We start from the raw sequence: 20,184 nt of genomic DNA on the forward strand, positions 1-20,184 counted from the left end.
TAGTTAAAAGAAAATTAGAAATATACTCTTGAGAACGTTGGTAGAAATAACTGGCTATCCGTTAATATTTCAGTTTATACATATACTGAGGTTGTTTATATACTAAGTTTATATATTGAGGCTGCTTATATATTGAGTTTGTATACTGAGGCTGTTTGTACATATGTGTTATTGAAGCTTTTCTCGATAACAGACTTCTCGATAAATATAGAATATCAGGTTTTAATTTTTCCGCGAAACTTGAGAAAATAATTAATCAAGTTTTAACATTATAAAATATTTGACATATAATATTTTAATTATCGAGAATGTACTCACCTGGTATGCAAGCGTATTTTAATGAAATTCCACCTGGAATCCAAGAATGTGCTCCTGGATGATCGATAGTCACATTGTAGCGACAGTGTTTCTGACCGGAACATCTGAATCATATACAGTCGTATATTAAATAAATATAACAGAGTAGAATGATTATTTTTTAATGCGATTAAACGGACAATACATTTTTTTACAGTAAATTTTATTATCTTTTTTTGTACTAAATTACTTAAACTGCATGGCTCACATATACAAATTTCCATTATCCCCGCGCGAATAAATTGCAGTTTATGCGTGAACTCGCTCTTGGATACTATCGATTGTCCGACAGTCGCCAATTAAATAAGCGGCGTCGGTCATTAGGGGTTGTGAACGCGCTGACAAAAGCAGCCCCCGGGCTTCTTCTGGGGGGAGAGATGGAATTTAGGCAAAGGGCCGGGATTGTTGCTGTGCGATCTTTGTTGCTCGCGTTTGAAAGCAGGAGTGAATAATGGACGAGGGTGGATTTTCACCCTTTTTAAGAGGCCTCACTGCCGCACCCTGCTGCCGTCAACCTCTTCTCGTCGATTTTATCGGTCTCCGGACGGAAATAAAAGGGAAATAACGTTTCACCCACGTTCGCCCTTGCGAGGAATCTCTTTGAATTTTTTAAAACCCGCCGGCCACGCCGACCGGCGGATTCTGAAATTGAAATTTGTGGTTCTGTATCCGATCGTATTTTTTAGGTAACGACAAGTCGTCCATTTAACGATAAAATCGATAAAATTGTAAAATTTAGATACTATCTCTGGAAAATTGCAACGAAGAAAATAACTTCTAAAATTTAATAAAGAAAATGCAGGCGAGTAAATAAATAATGATCTTAATTATTCTCTGAAAATAATTGTAAAAGAAATATAAATATATGAGATTATTATAACTATAATTACGAAGGAAATGCGCTGTTTCTATTAACGTACAATTACATACTTTCTTCAGTATTATTAATAAATTATTTACTATCTTTTCGTTTTTAATTCGTTTTTATATAAAACAGTAGTAATTTAAATAACTTGATATATTTTATTCTTTTGCGCGAGAAAGAAAAAGAGAGAGGTAAAATCCTGGAGTTTTTTAATATATAAATAAGATGTTCCGTTTCTCCGCGAAGAACTCGGTGCAATTTCAGAGATGCAAAATTTGCATCCTTTGCATTGCCATCCCCTATATTTGCAGAATTCCTGGAGCGTGTAGCTGTGTAAACGTAAGGGGAACCATTTAGCGGAGATCGTTTCTCCTTTCGTGCTCATTTGACGCACGTTCTGAGGGAAAAGAGAGGAGGGTGGGCAATTATTGCTTCAGGAATGCTTTTACCCTACACATCAAACGTCGAGATTTCACTCTCGACCCTCGGCGATTCTCGAGTGCGCGACGAGCGGCGAATAAAAACGGCGGGTATACGTGTATATCGAAGGCGGTGGGGGTGGCGATCGAGTGGCTTAACTGCATTTCGCAATAATGACTTTTTAGAGATCATATTTCTGACACATTGCAGTTTCGATATTTTTTTGACCACCTTTTATATCTCCCGTTTATGTGTTCAAATAATTATTTTAATCATTATTATTAATTATACTTTTATATTGATTTCGATCAGTTTTGCCTATGAAAGTATTTAATTTAGTAACATTTAATGTAACATGTTACACGTAGATATTATATTACTTCTTTTACAATTTTATTAAAATTATATTATTTACAGTTAGATACTTATATATTCTAGCTATTACAGTCATATTCTATATATTAAAAAATATTGTTTTTACGTAAGAAAAAATTCTAAAAGCAGCAAAGAGTGCAAGAGAACTTTTGTTCTGTTATTGTGCTGAACCCTATCATAGTTGCAGCTTTAATAACAGTCTGTTACATTGTTTGTAGTCGGTAGTAAACGCTCGGAATATAAAAGCATCGTTCTCTGAAGCTGCGGTCTACCTCAAACTTCGGCCGTAACCGAACACTATCTTGTGTCATCGAATACTTGTGTCAGGAACAGAAGTTCGATATCGCCGGCCAGGGCCATGAAAGTTCTATCTCGCCGACGAATCGTAAATAAAATTATTTTTAAATCAGAGCTGCAATTGGAGAATCTAATGCTGACATAAATAATTTTTTAATGATTCGAGAAAACGAATCTAAACATGATTTTCTTATAGAATTAAGATAAATGAGTTTATGTGATACATTGTATAGATTTTTTCATACTTTTTAAGACTAATTGTCTAAAATTAAGAAATGCTGATCACTGTTGCACCGAACATTTCAATCTACCGTTATATTTGGATGAGCAAAATAGATCTATACCTTTTATTCAAGGATGATCTAATATCGACGATGTCTGCCTGGTCGTTTTCGTCGTCGAGAATGTAGTTTCCTTTGAGCTCTTTGACGTTCGTCCATCGACGTGTGCTACCTTTGTTCCTCCACATTTTGAGCTCTTCCAAGCCTTTTGACTCTTTCTGACAGAGTTCTGTATGATTCGCGTGGTATTCTGCCTCCAGAATATAAATAAACGCTCTCAACGATCTGCGGACACGATATTATATTAATGTAACTCCGCATATAATTATAGATATGAAGCTAATCTTAATGAAAGAAACTTATTGTTAGTTAACGAAAAATAGTGTAATGAACTTTAGATATTCTTGCATGATTATCGTTCTCAAAGCTTTCCATCAGTGTCAGGTTAATAATGCAACGTGCACGAATATTTTATGAGATGTTACTAAAATTGGAAGAGAAAACAATTGGAAGTTGAAATTGAATAACTATAAGGTTTAATTTTTTAGTAGTTTGTTTCGAGAATTTTTATGCGCATTAATATTATAAATTGTATTTAATTATACAAGTTTACAGTAAAAAGTAAATATATTTGGTTTTTTCTCTTACGGTGCTTTTTGATTAAGCATTAATTTTTAACCTGCCATTTTTTTAACAATAGGTTATTTTTTTAACTAAAAATGCTATTTATCTTTTAATATATATTTTGCACGTAAAATGTAAAATACTCTATTTTTGTTTATTAATTTTTTAAAGAAATTCACATATTTTAATTTCACACATAATAGATTCATAGTAAAAAATTAATACAATAATAAGTAAATTACAAAGGGACTATATATTTTTGAAATAAATAAAAATAGAATTTATAATATTCTCGTACATGAGTGAATGGTATATGATGATCTACAGGCGATGTAGACTTATGCTTAATCTTTTCACGATAAGGTGTTTTTATAATGATCTATTAGAAATCCGAGTACTTTCTTAGAAATTTTTATCGAAGAGCGCGATCTGCGCGATAAAAGATGCTGACGAACCTGCACGTCAATCTGAGCAGGCCGTGGGAGCATCTCTGTTCCTGGATCACCTCCATGTATCCTCCGTGCACTTTCACAGCCTTCAGAATCCTGCCGAAAGGCGCTTGCGTGGTGGCGATGATCCTGGGCGAGAAACTGGCCGCGATCGTCATAAGCAGCAGCACCAGGAGACTCGTCAGGGTCGTCGCTGCCGGCCACGCCATGATGGCTGATCATCACAGTGACCTGAAAAATATCCTCGCGAGCCTCGTCTTCGGGAAGGGCCTAAAATTAGCCCTCGAGTACCACCGCGTTCTGATAAGCGAAATCTCTCTCTTCAAAAGGTAGACCGCGCACTTTCCTTTCGCCTCTTCAAGTTCTCCCACGGCCACTCGAATCGCAGCTCTGCCATCCGGAGGTCGACGACCTTTTGCCCTCTTCCCAGAATTCGGTCCGATATTACTCTCTCACGGGTCTTATTATAAATATATATAACCGCAAGTAAGGTTTAAGGGGAAATACGAATGCCTTTTATATAGCTGCTAATGTTTTTGAGTAATTTATACCTGGAAACAAATATACCTTTTATATATCACTTTTACTCTAAAATTAAATTTTCTTGTACAGCCTTGACCAAAATTATTAGGCATTCTATTAAAATAAAGTTTTTCAAAATAACATTTATTTTTGAAAGAAATAAAACATCGCTTAGTTTCAACGACTTTCTTTAATCTAATTTATTAAACAAATTTTAAACAATAGAAGTCTTTCCTGCTATTTATAGATTCAACACAGTACGATTATGAGGATGTCTAATAATTTTGGCCAAGGCTGTAATTCGGCTTTATCAAGATAATTGAATTTTACTTGTTTAATTAAGAGCGAAAATAATTTAATTGCGATTGTATTCTTGAAATACTCCGAATGTGACAACTTGTCTAAATGCAAAATGGTTCTGATTGTTTGAAAGATAAAATTTGTACTGAAAGAGGAAAAGCCTCTCCTTGATTGCGTTGAATTTTTAAGATAGAGGTCAAAAACTTGAGCTGGATGAATAGATGCGGAAGAACGGTGGAATGAGGAAAGATGAACCAAGAATTGTGCAAAATTGCGACAGTAAAAAGTAAAAAGTAAAAGTATACGAGTAAAAAATATTTAAAAAAAGAAAACTTTTGATGTGTAAAATGAGTTTCTTAATGTAAACTATTTTTATAAATATCGCGGTTATGTCTCAAAAATTCTATAGATAGAATTACATTTTAGACTGTTGATGATTAAAATTAAATTAACATTACTAACGTGTGACAATATTAATATATAAGCTGTTCAAGATCTTTAATACAAAGATAAATATAAAGACATTTTTCAAATAAAAAATTTTAATTACATTATACATTTTATTATAGTTATATTGGAATTTTATTAATGTTGTAATATTAACATAATTTTACACTAGTTTCAAAATTTTTACAGCTGACGTAAATCGAAGCTTACCTTCGATTTTTTAGAATTGTCAGAGATCGGCGTCGTTCGTCGTGCGTCTCGAAGTCGTTCTGTAAACGATATTCTTCGATCGTTTTTCTCCTGCTTATTTTTGGCCGCCGATCTCTTAACTCTTTCTCCGCAATAACATGTTTGTTATAGAAGTAAGTGCGGCCCCCCGTCGCGATCAATCGGCCACGGCCAAGTTCCACTAAGAAGACAACGGCGGCAACACCGAACACGTTTCCCCGTGGCGCCTCAAGGACGAGGATTAGAATAGTACGGATAAACGATTTTGTATTTAGGCACTCGCGCGCGGATGACGAAACGCGCTCTCAATTCGCTATGAAGGAGTTGCTTAACGTGCCGGATGATCGATGATTAATTGCACTCCTACTCTTTTGCACATCTACTTTTTTACCACTGTCCACTTATCCACTGATTAATGGATGCTTACAATCAATTTTTTATGCATTCGTTGAGTGTAATTGATGAACGTTAAATGCCGATAAATTAATTTTCTTCAATATTAAAAGTGCGTCGAGCGATTAATTCATATTAATATTTATTATATGCACAGCTACGTTCGATTCTGGTCAATTGATTCTGGTCAATAGGTATCGGGTATATCGGGTCAGTTTGCTATTTAATCGACTGTGGTTAAAATTATTACGTGCTGGTTAATTAACTCAAATTTGCATCGATTCTAATTAGTTAGATGTATCGGTATTGATTATTCAATATTATTCACTATAAATCAAACATCATCAGCCGTTAGTATGAAGATCTTTCAAGAAGTTTCATTCTCCTGATATATATTTTTATTAACAATTATGTTTTTATTAGTTCGAGAGATTCTTCAATTCATTCCACTTGAAACTCAACGCAAGGAAACACGTTTCAAAAAATATATTCGACACAATATGTCAACAAATCTTCTTTTTCTTTTAATGTATATAGTATCAAAAAATGTTCGCTCTGATTTTCAGAAATTTTGTTACTACAAAAGGCAATACAGTTTCAAAAAGCTCTACGTTACTCCGCTCGAGACGCGAGAAATTATTTCTCGATTAAATTTTAAGTATTTAAAAGATCTTTAAGACGATTCTCTCTTCAAGAACACTATATCGATATATTCTTGAATGTTAAAAAAATAACCTTATTTTTTGAACACAATATTGGTATACTGAACACGACACTACACTTAGCCTCGCCAACACAAGAACCTCGCAACACGGTTCTAACACTCTTCGAAGTGTATGATGATTGTTTCACTTATAAATAAAACTATTTTAATATTGCTTGATTGATACCGTTCGAATTATTTAGCTTAATAGATAAAAAATATATTAATACTGTTTAATACAGCTATTATTCGAAATGTATCTTCAACGCTGTCCAAACGTTACACTTGTTTGATTAGCTTGGCTTATCCTGGCACTGCTCGGCATATTAGGTTTCGTAACTAGAATAGTATTCCTTTCATCGCTGCACTATAGACGGCACGTTTGCTGGTCCCCGCTTTAATATCCACCGGCGCGAGTTTGTAAATCGCGGCGGAACGCCCGCTCGCGTCGACGATTCGTTGGCGTGTGGTGCCGGCGAGCCTGAGATGATGCTGCTGCTACTCCTTAGGCATTGATAGACAGTCTAAAACCGTGAATTCCGCGCTAGCGACGACCAGCCAGCCAGCCAGCTAGCGAGCGAGCGGTCCGGAAGCGGTCGGTGGTAGTTTCGAGGGGGGAAGCTACCCTACTACACACACGCGTGCGGGGTCCTGCGTACCCTCGTGCCATAGATTCGTACCCCCGTGCCACGGGCGCCGGTTTTCGCGCTCTGCCCCCTTCGTTCGATCCGCTCTTCCCTCCGCTTCCGACGCCACGCCGCGCCGGTTCTCTTTCTTCTTCATCGACGTTGATCCCGGCAGCTGAAGCCGGCATGGCAGCTGAAGATTTTCGGGTTTTCGTGAGGATCGCGCGGAATAAGGTGTCACGCAGGATTAGTAACAAATAGAAAAATCAAGAAATAAGTCTCTGCGCAACGTGTGATATTTAATTGATGTAAATCTTTGTTGATTGTTATTTGAAGATCCTTTGTTCTGTATCAATACTTGAAGTTTGAAGGAAAGTCGGTAATGTTTAATAACAATCTGATTAAGATACAAGTTCATCCTTGAGTTCCTACATTTGAAGAATAAAAAATTGTAGTACATATATATATATATATATATATATATATATATAAAGACATTTTTAAATAATAAGTTAATTTGTTTAAAATTAAAATAATTGAAACTGATTTAAAATTGATCTAAACCACTGAAAGTTAAATTTAATTTATTATAATTTAATTCAGGAAGTTTTTAACTTGAGATTACTTAAAGTCCCCGAAAAGTTTGTTATCTTTTATAAATCTGATGTTACGTGTCAGCGGCAATTTCATGGGGGAATCTCTTTCAGACTCCTAAATATCCACAATCATCGAAAGAAATGGTCCATTTGTTGGGAGGCTTAGTCACTCTTTCTTTTCTATTGATTAATGTCTCTTTCTCAGTCCCGCAAGCCGAGCTCTATTGTTCGATCCAGAGATTTGGCCGTGATCGATTCATTGTGATCGGCACGCGCATACTAGTATACGCGCATCTGCATCTTCGCGCGACGGAAACCATCGAGCCCCGTCTCGTTTCGGATGTACACCGGTTGTCATCGATCCCCATTGTCCCTGAATCGAGAAAGGTGCTCTGGAGTACCTTGAGATCGTTTTCCTCAGCGAGGAACAGAATCGAGAATCGTGACACGCGAGATAGGTATTGCATCTGCCGCTATAGCGAACACGTGCTACGGTCGTTCGTCATCCTTTTTATATAAAAGGGAAAAAGAAACCTATATAAGTCTAAAACTTTAATTTGTAAGGATCGTAAAGATATAAAAAATGTTTAATGTTAAATAAATTAAAAACTTGTTTACACATAGACAATTTTATTCTATATATGTTTAACAAAAATACAATAAATAAAATAATGTATTACTAAATATGAACGTACAAAGTAATTATATATGTATTAAATCTTAATTTACAGATATATACATATTAATATATAGTGTTATAAAATTTAATTTTGAAATAGAGAAGAAGATTTCTTTCAAAATCTTTCGAACAAAAAAAGCTAATTTCAAACCATATTTCTCAAGGAAAATTCGTTTCAGAATTAAATATAGAATTTTATTTATAATTTTATTTCCTGATCCCAACGGTGGCGATCATGGCGCAGAAAGATATGTGCGCTGCTCTAATGACTCCAAGATCCGAGGTCAAATCCGACCAAAAATCGTCGGTTTTTATTCGATCGCCCCGTTAAACTTCCGGCCAAACTTCAGGAGGCCGTGGCTCGATCTTGAGTTGTAGTGCCACGTGCCACTGAAGAAGAAAAAAAAATTCGATGAATTAAAAAAAAAGTTAACCTGCTCTTTCATGATGACGTATTATAAATAGGAACCGGAATTCTGAGTAATTTACTTAAGTAACTTATTAATTGATGAAAGATTATGGCACGTAAATTTGCAAACTGAAAAGAAGAGTTATGTACTATTTTTCTACAAAAAAGTCCAATTGACGCTGATGTCATGAGTCGATGTTTAGAGCAAAAAGTGTGTTTTTTAATACGAAAAACACATTTGAAGAAATTACATTGTTACATTATTTTTATTTTTAAATACTTTAATATATATAAAATTATAAATAGAATGATATAATTATAAAAATTATAAATAGATAATATTTTGTAAAATCTGAATTATGAATCATTTGAAATGGCTTTTGTGGTGATGGGAAAGTATAATACATTTTTATGGGAAATTATATGACTATATTTTTTGTAGCTATTTCAAATAGAGGCCAAACCGCGAAATAACGTACGAATCGATCCACCCTCGGAGAAACCCTTGCACGTGTTGTCGAAAATTAGATCGACATGTGCAACCGGTTACGGCTCGTTTAATCCAGAAACTCAATGGAAGCTTAGTCAAATTGCATTTCTAATTCCCTTGTTTCATTTCTCCACTGCACGCTTCAGGAATCGCGCTGACACTTCCATCCGTTTCGCCCCTAAAGGATTTTATCGATCAAACGCGATCATGTTCTATTCTTTGCACAAATTAATAATAATGATCCTTGCAAGAAAGTTCAGAAGAGAGAATCAGAATTCAAAAATTATGTACAAAATTCTAAAACTATCGGGTATAAACGTTGAAATGCTAAAATTAATTTAATTTAATTTACAATTTTATGTGAGTTTAATTTAGTCTACAATTTTATTTGTCTTTAATTTAATCTTAATTTTAGTCAAATTATATAGCAGTTTGCAGTCTCAATTTGTAAATTAAGCAAACTTTTTTTTTCAAAATCTTTACACATATGAATCGTGTGAATTTGCGACAATCTGTGACCCTCGCGCGATCCTTAACAGGATTAAGCATTACGTGCATATTCGTTTTATAAGGGGACTGTCCCTCTTGTGATCGATCAGCTGAGAATTTAAACTGTGAAGAGAGAACTTTCATTTGTATATAAACTTCTATTTTTCGCACTTCCGTGATCCAACTCATGCGCATTCTGTTTTTATCATTTCGAATGAGAAATCGATTTCTATATTATTAATAAATATTTTTATCTTTTAAACAATCTATTTTGAAGTCGAGAAATATATATATATTGCTGATAAATATGAATATATTATTTTAATATAAGATTTTAATATAAAATATATATCAGACACACGCAGACTTTATATTAGAGCCATTAATTATTATTATATAATATATCTGTATATATCTTTAATTATATTAAAATCTTTAAATATTTAAAATATTAATTTAGAAAAACCAAAATCAATGGTCGTATTGTCATGAAGATGATAGCCAGACGAGACGATCGATTGAAAGACGAGACCAAATGTCTCTTATTTGGTTTGAATATATCTTTAGTTGAATATTATATAATATTATATCCATTATTAAATAATGAAATAATTATAAGACATATATATATATATAGCTATCCCAATGCAGATTTAGAGCCATTAAATATAATGTCTTTATTTGAATAGACATTACATATCCATTGTTAAGCAACAAATTTTTCTCAAAAATATGAAAAAATATGGTTGACATAATTTTTATGCAATCATTTTATTCGTTAACATTTCCACACATTTTAGCTTTATTTCTTTCTTCTTTTTTGTAATTTTTTTATCATCTTGAATGACATCTGATAAAAGCGCAAACCAAAAATAAATGTTCTATTTTATCTTACTTTTGCAAAACATCACCACTTGTTGAAGAAGTCGATTGGGTAATTCGGGCGGAATGACTCTTGATACAATTTTAGTACGATTGATGTGGTTGCTGGTCGATGTTTTATGGCGTGCAAAATATAGCAGAGCGCCGGAGTGTTTCAGCTCTTTCGTGCATTTCTTCTTTCTTACGTCAAGCCCTACGTCTAAATCCCACGCTGGCCGAATGACGCAAACGAAAACAAGCTTAGCTCTTGTCTGCGTGGCAAAGCAAACGCTTGGCATTCATGAATCTTACGAAGCGAAGTAAAAAATTTCAATGTAAAGCAGAACTTTGTTTTATTTTTTTTTTTTTTTTTTTTTTTTAGAAAATGAGAAACTGGCACCAAAGATTTAGAGCTAATAAAGCAATAAATTTGTTTGAAAATATCTGTTGCAAAAATGATAGGTATTTCAAAAAAAGAAACAACTTTAATTATAAAAGTAAATTAATTACAATCAAAGTGGCTATTTAAAAATTAAAATAATTTAGGAAATAAATATGTATGCAGTAATATTTAAAATTATCATTTACAAACAGTGCCGGGAGAATAATTTGTTGGTGGCTTCTATAACGTTTACAATTACTTGAGATATTGTCATTTTTGTTAAAATTATTTTTGTTATAATTATTACCTTTTTATATTATTTGCATAGATATATTAATATTTAAATTTAAAAAAAGTAGGAAGAAAAATATTTGAGAGAAATAGAGAAATAGAAATAGAGCAAGAGATTGATCTTTTTGTGATAAATATTTTACTCAGTTTATTATAAATAACAAAAACGGAAGTAATATTATTCCGAATTCCATTTGCAAAGATTATTTTAGACGATTTATAATTCAGATCAGAATTTAGGACAGAATTCTATTTATAATTTTACATTTTGACATACCTACACGTTATTGTATATTTTATTCAATTTATTATCTATAAATAATAAAAACAAGAGCAATATTATTATTTCGAATTATATGTGTAAAGATCACTTAGGCAATTTATAATTAGTGTCAAAATTTAGGGCAGAATTCTATTTATAATTTTATACGCAGAATTATTTACAATTTTATGTTCTAATATACGTATGTATGTACATTTTTAATATATATTTGAAATATGTATTGTACTCTGATTTTTTTCAAATGTTTTTCACATTACACGCTATATGTACTTGTGCGTATATGTATAATTATAATAAGAATTGCATTTTGAATTCTGTTTGGAAGGAGCAAAATATTCGACATACATACATACATAGATCTTGAATATTTACGTTAGGCGACACGTTGTTTGTGGCACGTGGCGGTATTTATATATATTTTACAATATACGCGCGGTGAGTCATCCGCGCGCGCTCTGACCTTATCATTCGTGTGGCGAATCTCAAGCAGGGAGATAACAGCGCGAATCGCTCCGCATATCATTATATATATCATCGTGTCATTACATTTCGAGGCGAGAATAGTGATAGACATTGGGATTCGCCGAACATTGAGATTTCTAACGATTATCTTTCGCGATTATTTGACCACCAAAGCGAGCGATCGATCTGCGCAGATCAACGACTCGCAAGTGTCGCAAATCGTGTGACTTGCAAATCGAAATGACGGCCGCATCTATTGATGAAATATCTATCTATCTCACCTTATTCATCACATTGCAAAGAAGGCAGTGAAGCGATAAATTATCCCATCGATTTATTCGTCTATATACGAGCGACGACTATTTTCTTGATCTATCTTTGAATAACGCCCGTCGCGATGCGCTTGGAATTTTTCGGCGGATTTTTACGCGCTCGTTTGCCAGTCTCGGGAATAAAAGAGCGGAATAGTATCGCGAATCAAGCAGCGAACAGCCGCGATGCATTGAGCCGATGTATTTGTATACGCATCGTTTATTAATACGGCGCGTTTTATGAGATATGCGTGTTCAAAATGCATTTGCATGTCCGATATCGAACCATACATATTTTTGATCGGTTTGTGCACTGAGAGAAAAATCCAGGTCTAAATGATCAGACAATTCGTTCGAAAATTAACAAACGGACAATCCGACACTTCCAGTCGGAATAATTAAAAAGCCGATCAATTATATCAATGATATCCGGCTATCATTGATTGGACATTATTCTAATCTTGATCGGCTTTTCATAATTCCGATTAAAAGTATCGGATTATCCATTTGTTAATTTTTGAACGAATTGTTCGATTATTTATTTCTCTGAGTGTGGTATTAATCGGGTCTTAATTTCGTTTTTCATGACTTCACAGTTGTGTTATACATATATCACGCGACATCGAAATAAAGCTGCTTTCAAATTTGTCGGTCGGTAAAGAATATAACGGGTACGGCACGCGGATCGAAGCTTGAGCAGAGCGCCATCATAACGCATTTAGTCGCATGGTAAATACAGTCATAAAAGCTGTGCAAATTAATATTTATGATTACGTAGCGTAAACTCGATGTTTACGTGTTGACTATTCATCGAGACACGTATTTCACGAGATTTATTCGGTCGGATATACATCGCGCGAGCAGTCGGTCAGGAAAGCTGTGTCAAGCGTGATTTCCGGTATTTCGATTCGCGAATATTTATCCCCGATTTTGCTTTATACCTACATTTATTCATTCTTGTATAGCGCGAGATCGTAGTCGTCATAAAATGCAAGGTAGCTATTTCCCTGCCAAAAAAGTGCACGAAAAGACGATATATATAGGTATAGCATCCGATGCGGATGAAATTCCGATGCGAGGTATTTCGCGCGCTTCATGATTTTTGAGGTGCAAGATAATAAGCGCGCGTTAAATTCAATTATCATCGGGATTTTGCCGTGCAAAATGACGCGCGATATATTTTCGCGAGTGCATGTTACGTGCAAGTGCCGTAAATGAAAAAAGGATAAGAGAAGTAATTTCAAAAGAAGGCATCGAACGGAGCAACCGTGGGATAGAGAATTCAGGATTTTCAGTTTATTTAAATTATTAATATTTTATATAAAATTAAGCATATAGTATTTTAAAATAACTAATAAAAATTAATAGAAATTATTTAGTTTTATTGACGTTTTTAATTAAGAATTATGAGTGAAAATTAATTTGTATATAATTATTCACTCTTGACTCTATTATGTCTTACATCTTTGTGTTTAAATACCGAATATTCAATGATTATTGTAATGCTATCTGCATGTAAATATAATAATGTCTTAAATTAAAAGGAAACTTTTTTTAAGAGGAATGGGTCATAGAGCGAAAGAGAGACGAGTCTGTTTCCCGTGGTGAACGTTTTATTCAATTATATGTAATAATAATCGTCATCATCGTAGTAATAATAATCACCATAATGATAAGAACAATATAATGATAATGGCAGCGCGCGCTCGCACGTGCCATGCCGTGCCGTGGAGCTACGTCTCCGCAATCGCCTTCTTACGTGGCTCTACGTTGGTCATGTACGTGTGAGTCGATTTTACCTTATTATAATTCCTCCTTTTCGCAATAACGTTGTTTCCTCGGGGCGATGTAATAAACTGACTTGAGTTTACTCAATTAACGCAATCTAGCGCGCTGATTTCGTTTTTTTGTTTTGATCCATGCGCCTTGTGGATTGTCCGTGTGCCTGTATGTAGGTGTTGGGTGTACCGCGCGCGCGCGCGTGTGTGTGTGTGTGTATACGTGTGTGTGTGTGTGTACGTGTGTCAGAGATATACAAGTTTCGATTGCAAAAGAGATGATCTACGAGACGCACATGAACGAGCTCTTGCGTATGTACAAATAGTAATTTACAATTATAATGACACTGTTTTGAGTGTCGTTTTTTAACGGTGGACGCGCCATTATCACGTCACGTTGCGTTGTATACAAGTAGTAGTATTTATGAAGTTACAGCGTGTATCTTTCGATGTGTAAACTTTCGATTTATTTCCATTGTTTTATTCACCGATAAATTCTCAATTGTTCTGTCTTTTCGTCAATTATTATGCAAGTAAAAATTATTTATTTAATTACAATTTCGAGAAAATGTACCATTTAAATTTCCATCATACGATTAATTCAAAATTACAGATATATATTTCATCAATTGCCTTTCTTTTGCGTATATTAATTGCAAAAGACCCAGACGCGGTGCAACGGATATGCGTTTGTCCAATAATAAAATTCAATGAAAGGAAATAAGCTCGCGCGTGACGTGATAATAGCGCATTCCTATTTTTATAGTTTTTCTCTTCCCCACTTACTTTTCTCCTTCTCACTCTCTTCCAATTGATAAGTAAATATTAGGAGTTAGGAGTTACGCGAGACTTTGCGTTAGTTGTTGCTCTTTGTTGTTACTTAATTAAATTTCGATTTTTCACTAAATTCTTCGAGCGACGCAACGTCATCGTGCGCAACGTGAGATACCTTGGAGATTTTTATTATATTTTTTGTACGAAGGGATATGAGATCACGCGTTAAAACCGGGAATCAGGATTTGTTCCAGTCGAAAAAAGATTATTCCATAAAAGAGACGGGAACTAATAAGATTATAAAATGTGTTATATAACTGGATCTTCTCTTTTCTCTTGGAACTAGCTCTCACGATTTTTTAAATCTAAATATAATTGTACTTCTTCGCTCAAAACGTGATCGTCGAAGAAAAATTCGGAAAATTAGGTCACTCACTCTCGTCAGAGAAAATTGTCGGTTAGGGAAGATTAAGATCACTCGGGACACGATTTGGAACGCAGCTTAATCAGTGCGCGTACAAAATCGTACATTTTCGCGGGTGTTGAAAATATCGTGCGTGTGAAAATAAATGACTAGTGAAGTAAAGAATTATGGCGCTCATTAATTAATCAATATTCAATTCGATGCTAATGTCTTTTTGATCTTTTTTTTCTATATACGTCACGCAGCTTTAATTATCCGTCGACATCTTAAAAAATCTTCTATTAACTTTATTCTTTCGCGTTTTCGAATAAAAGAAAAATAGAATAGATCTGTATGATTATTAAGACTGCGCTATTACGATTCTTTTTAAGCGCTACCGAGTGTCTCTCGCGATTTGTTTCTCTCGGAAGGCGGGAAATGGATTGGGGTTGTGTGTCAGGTGTCTCACGCTTCCGGTTCTTCGTCCCTCTCGCATAACGTTTTCCCGATAGTTTTCGATTTTTTTTAAAGCGATAAGGCATTGTTGGATATGTCAGCTGAGATCTTCGAAACGTTTCTGGGATTGCGGTAAACATCGAAAGCTTTACAAAAATATCTCATCTTATTTTTATCTGTTCAAGTCCCCTTGTAATATTTTCCCCCGTCGCTTTTCGAAATCCTTCGAGCTACCCCTTCGTTCTTTCTCGTCTTTTGAGTCTGACGATCCTTCGTCGAATCCGACGCGACGAATTTTCTCATTTCCTCCCGTTCGAGAGGAAGCGAGAAGCGCAAACTCGCCTACCTCGTTTGTCCCGTCAGCTCATCTCGCTCTTATTTCCTTTCTTAATACTATTCCGATCTTCTCCTCCCACCGCGACATAATGATTAAAGCGAGTTGCCATGCTCTCGTGCATGCTACAAAAGAATAGCGAAGAAAAGGTTCAAATGTGCTCCGGGAAATCTTTCACAGTTTGTTGTTGTCTCCCTCCTTCTTGTCCCTCTTCTTCTCCGACATGACGATGTCGATTGAAACCGCCGTTGTCGTTGATGGATATGATTAAGCGCAAACTTTTTGGCACATTTGCTGAAATCTCAGGCAATTAAACCCTCGCGATACGATAGTCGTTTAAATAGACTTCCCCTTAACGATATCTACAAGAAAAAGTTTGTTGTACTTTTCGGTAGCAAGATTAAAAAACTTTTATTTTCAAAATAATGTCAAGCGTTTTTAACTTAATTTAAACTTAAATTTTATTTTAAGCTTTATTATTAGAATTATTTCACACATGAGATGCGGAATATTAAATAGTTGAAACGATTTGTTTCTACGCCAATCTGTCGAAGCAACAATTCAAAAATGTTAAAATGTCAGTCGTTAACATTTGAGGAGATAAAAATAGAATATTTTATACATTTATAAACAACATTCATGTATCATATCGGCGTGGGATTAATCGCTTGGATAATGTGATTAAGTGTCTTTTTTCGCTCGCTTGTGGCTCGATTTGGCATTCATACAACAATTGCTCGCACGCGTATATTCTATCTATAGTTTTAACAGTTTTTCTTTTTTGTTTTAGTCGGCAAAATCGCGGACGATCGAGTCGTTTCTCCTCTCTCGGCAGATGCGTGATTATGGCGTATTAAAATACTCGCGGTATGCTTGTCATTACGCACTACTCGATTCCTGCTCTATTTATCGCTTGCTCTATATGAAGATAATATTTAATAATTTCTATATCTTCATTTATTCGCATCTGTTTGTCGGAATCATGCATATACGCAAGAATGGAATGCGACTCTGGAGTCTTATATTATTCGCAGAATGAATTTCCAGTAAACTTTCCCGACTCGAGGAAAAAAACATATCACGGTTTTCTTCGTATTATAATTAAAAATAGTTTGCAATATTGCAAACGAGAATCAGCCTTCGTAGCAGCTAATTTTCTTCGACTTTACAGGTACAGTTAAATTAAATTTGTGTAAAAATCTGTGTGAAAATGTGGAAGGTACGTATCGAGATAAAGCACGATAATTCGAATAAGAAAGAGAAAATGTAAAAATTTATTTAATCAACAAGGCCGCCTTTTTTTCCTAGAGTCAGAGATTTTGTCGAAGGATCTTCCCGAGATTCTCCCGTTTGCGCAGAATCCTCCGCGATTTTTTCCGTTGTTCGAACGCGAACTCGACTCAGGCCCTTACTATGCGTACGCACTCTCTAAGCTTACAATTTCTCTTCGAAAATACCGCCCTCTTATTATTCTTTTTATTTTATGTATATTTCCTTCTTTTTATCTTTAAATTATTCCGCTTTCGGCGAGACGCTTGACGCCCAGTTAGTTAGGTACAATTTGCAATTCCACTACGGTAATTTTTCATACCACAATACTTATATGTACATGTATAAATATGTGTACCATAGTGTGTACGTGAATAATATACTTCTTTAAGCCTCAACAACGGTTCGCAACGTAACACGTCCCCATCGTCCCGATCTCGGTCAAGATCGTCGTTAATTCTGCCTCGATGACGATCTCATCGACGCACTTCGGCCATATTCGACAGTCGAAAAAATATTATCATTAATCCTACCTCGGGTCACGATACTTTTGATACGCGCATGAGGGATTTTTCAAAAATTATATCTCTTTCTGTTTGATATTTATTAAATATCAATTGGATTTCTATGTAATCTAGGTCTTAACTTAATTTTTATCACAGACGTTATAGAAAATAAATTAAGAAAAATATTGACAATTTCTAGATTATATTAGTGCGAAAATCGATTCACTCTTGGCAGATTGGTATCTTTGTAGAGAGACAACGAAATGTTATTTTTTACTTGATTTTAAATTTCAGCGTGAAATGTAGTTAATTGGATTAAATTGGAAAAGTTGCATGCGAGTGTTTGTTTTATGAGTATATCGCGCGCCCGAGGGGTTAAAATCTTCTAACACACAACTGACAACGCAATAAACGAACAACGCGTAACGTCCTAGCGACGTTTTGATCAACGGCTATCAACTACGTCAACGTTAATCTATACAGTATAACATTTAACAGACTATTAAGCGGTATTAGGCGCGATTTCGAGGACCAGCCAAACGACACCTAATCACTCGAATTAACGAGAATCTTGATCAACAGAACTGTACTCGAAAAGTAGAAGGAAGTTGTCTAGAATTATATCAGTTATTCATAAAAATTCTCGAATTAAATGAGTATAATAACGAAAAAATCAGGACTGCGTTAAAAAAAATTCTAGAATATTTGAATACCCGTTTTTTTTTCTAAAAAAAATTCTTTTACAACAAAAATTTCATATCTACTTTATTTTATATGCGAATTTTATATATTCATTTAATTTACATTATTTAATTTAATTTGTTCTGCATACCTCCCCGTATTATTTAATTTATTTTTCACTAAAAGTTACGCGTTTACAATTTTCAGAAGCTCGCCAAGCTTCGCCTGAAAATAATGAGCTTTCGAACTCGCGTCCTTCTACCTTTCGGATACAAATACCGTAACTCTCATAATTAATCAACGGCGCGATTAATCTCGGACTCGAGCCGACGCGACTTTATACCGTCGAGATACAGATTTCGCGCGAATATAATATCTGTGTCGAACGCGTGGGTGTAATGTCTGTGAGGTAATCGTTCACGCAACTACACCGTGTGAGCATGTTAAGTTCGCCCTCCCCTCGTTGCACTGTCTCGCGCATTCCGCCGAATTTATGCCCTCCCCCCGTCCCGAATATCGATCCCTTATCGATTAGTAGCTTTATTAAGTATACGTAAACGGCTTGCGTGTTAGTTAGTTTGGCACATTGCGCGATCCTGCCGTCCGTTTTCTCTCAAACAACCTTGAAGTAACCACCGATGTTAAAAAATAAAATATACGATTCTCTCTCTCTTTCTCTTTGCGCTTTATCTTCGGGGTCCTCCGAGGGATGATAGCTCTCGCATCTCGTTATCGAGCTCCACTTGGTTACGACGATCGCGCAATTAATTGGTAAACAGTTCTGCGTTTTGAGATTGGACGCGGCGTTGCTAGAAGCCATCATCCGAATGTACTGTCCCGGTGCTCTCGAAATATCGGTTATTTGCTTCCTATCGAACTGCGATCTGTTACAAGAGTATGTGTACACACACACACACACACACACACACACACACACACACACACACACACACACACACACACACACACACAGCGGTATGTAATATATATAGTATATACAGTAAGGTTCTTGCGGCAAGTCTCGTGCCAATTTCGCGGATTTGCGACTCCAGCTACTTCAGCACGAGAGTCCAGGAACTTTCAAGGATCCCTAGTCCCATGGTAACGTGGCCTTCCCGAGGGGCCTAAATCTGGGTCTGGCAACGCCGGCCCGGAATCTCTTCGGCGTCCTCGCTTCTTCTCCATTTGAATAGTGTAATCTTCGAGGTGTTGTTTCACCAGCGGTTGAAGTGAAGATCCCACCACCAGGGCCAGGTTAATCAATTAGCAGCTGACCGACAGCTCGGCCGTCCGAATCGAGAACTCGAAGGAGGATCGTTAGACCCCTTCGAGGCTACTTCTAAAGCTGGATCTTCGGGAAATTTGACGATCCGTTTGCAGCTTAGTCTCGATCGGATTCAACGGCGGGGACGTTCGAGTTGGATTGCCGTTGACCGAGCTTTGGTCAGGTTGGGCTATGGTGGTTCCGGCTCGGAGGTGGGAGATTCCTGCTACGCCTCCAGGAAAATGAGCGCCGTCGGCTTTGGCTCCAGGTTGCTCTTCTTCGCTTCCACCACCAGAAACTCGATCTCGTTTCGGTCGCGGCGCGCGAATGACTCCGCGATCAGTCGCGCGACCTCTTGATGATGAAGTCCTGCAAGTAACGCAGAAATATAATCACTGCTCACAGAGAATTGAATTTAGCGTTATTTCTAGGCTTATACGATTATTAATTGCTTAAAGCCAATTTTGTAAAACTTGCAATCGAATTTATCATTGTTTAACTTCTTTTATTACAAAATTGAATTTGTTTAATTCTGAAATATCTTGTTGCTGTTGCTCAAAATAAACTATTTTTTGAAAT

At 35.6% G+C, this 20,184-nt stretch overlaps 3 protein-coding genes across 11 annotated transcripts in view; 1 reads left to right on the top strand and 2 right to left on the bottom strand.

The window, feature by feature from the left end:
* The window catches only part of LOC143904322 (uncharacterized), a 44,488-nt gene extending 37,771 nt beyond the window's left edge, over positions 1–6,717 (bottom strand). The window contains exons 1-4 of the mRNA XM_077418909.1: positions 5,148–6,717; positions 3,675–4,219; positions 2,659–2,880; positions 319–422 (exon numbers count right to left, since the gene is read on the bottom strand). Of these exons, the coding sequence (XP_077275035.1) occupies positions 319–422; positions 2,659–2,880; positions 3,675–3,877 (529 nt within the window). The 5' untranslated portion in view covers positions 3,878–4,219; positions 5,148–6,717. The remainder of the gene's footprint in view (positions 1–318; positions 423–2,658; positions 2,881–3,674; positions 4,220–5,147) is intronic.
* LOC143904325 (uncharacterized) overlaps positions 1–20,184 on the top strand; it is a 198,347-nt gene that overhangs the window by 32,647 nt on the left and 145,516 nt on the right. The gene's annotated exons all lie outside the window — the stretch shown is intronic.
* The window catches only part of Dysc (whirlin protein dyschronic), an 82,813-nt gene continuing 76,599 nt past the window's right edge, over positions 13,971–20,184 (bottom strand). For all 8 annotated transcript variants that reach the window (XM_077418808.1, XM_077418807.1, XM_077418806.1 and 5 more), the window contains one exon: positions 13,971–19,974. In XM_077418808.1, coding sequence (XP_077274934.1) covers positions 19,832–19,974 — 143 coding nt within the window. In that variant the 3' untranslated portion in view covers positions 13,971–19,831. The remainder of the gene's footprint in view (positions 19,975–20,184) is intronic.

Source organism: Temnothorax americanus, unplaced genomic scaffold, assembly GCF_048541705.1.
Source record: "Temnothorax americanus isolate GAGA-0224 unplaced genomic scaffold, ASM4854170v1 Scaffold50, whole genome shotgun sequence".
Classification (NCBI taxonomy): domain Eukaryota; kingdom Metazoa; phylum Arthropoda; class Insecta; order Hymenoptera; family Formicidae; genus Temnothorax; species Temnothorax americanus.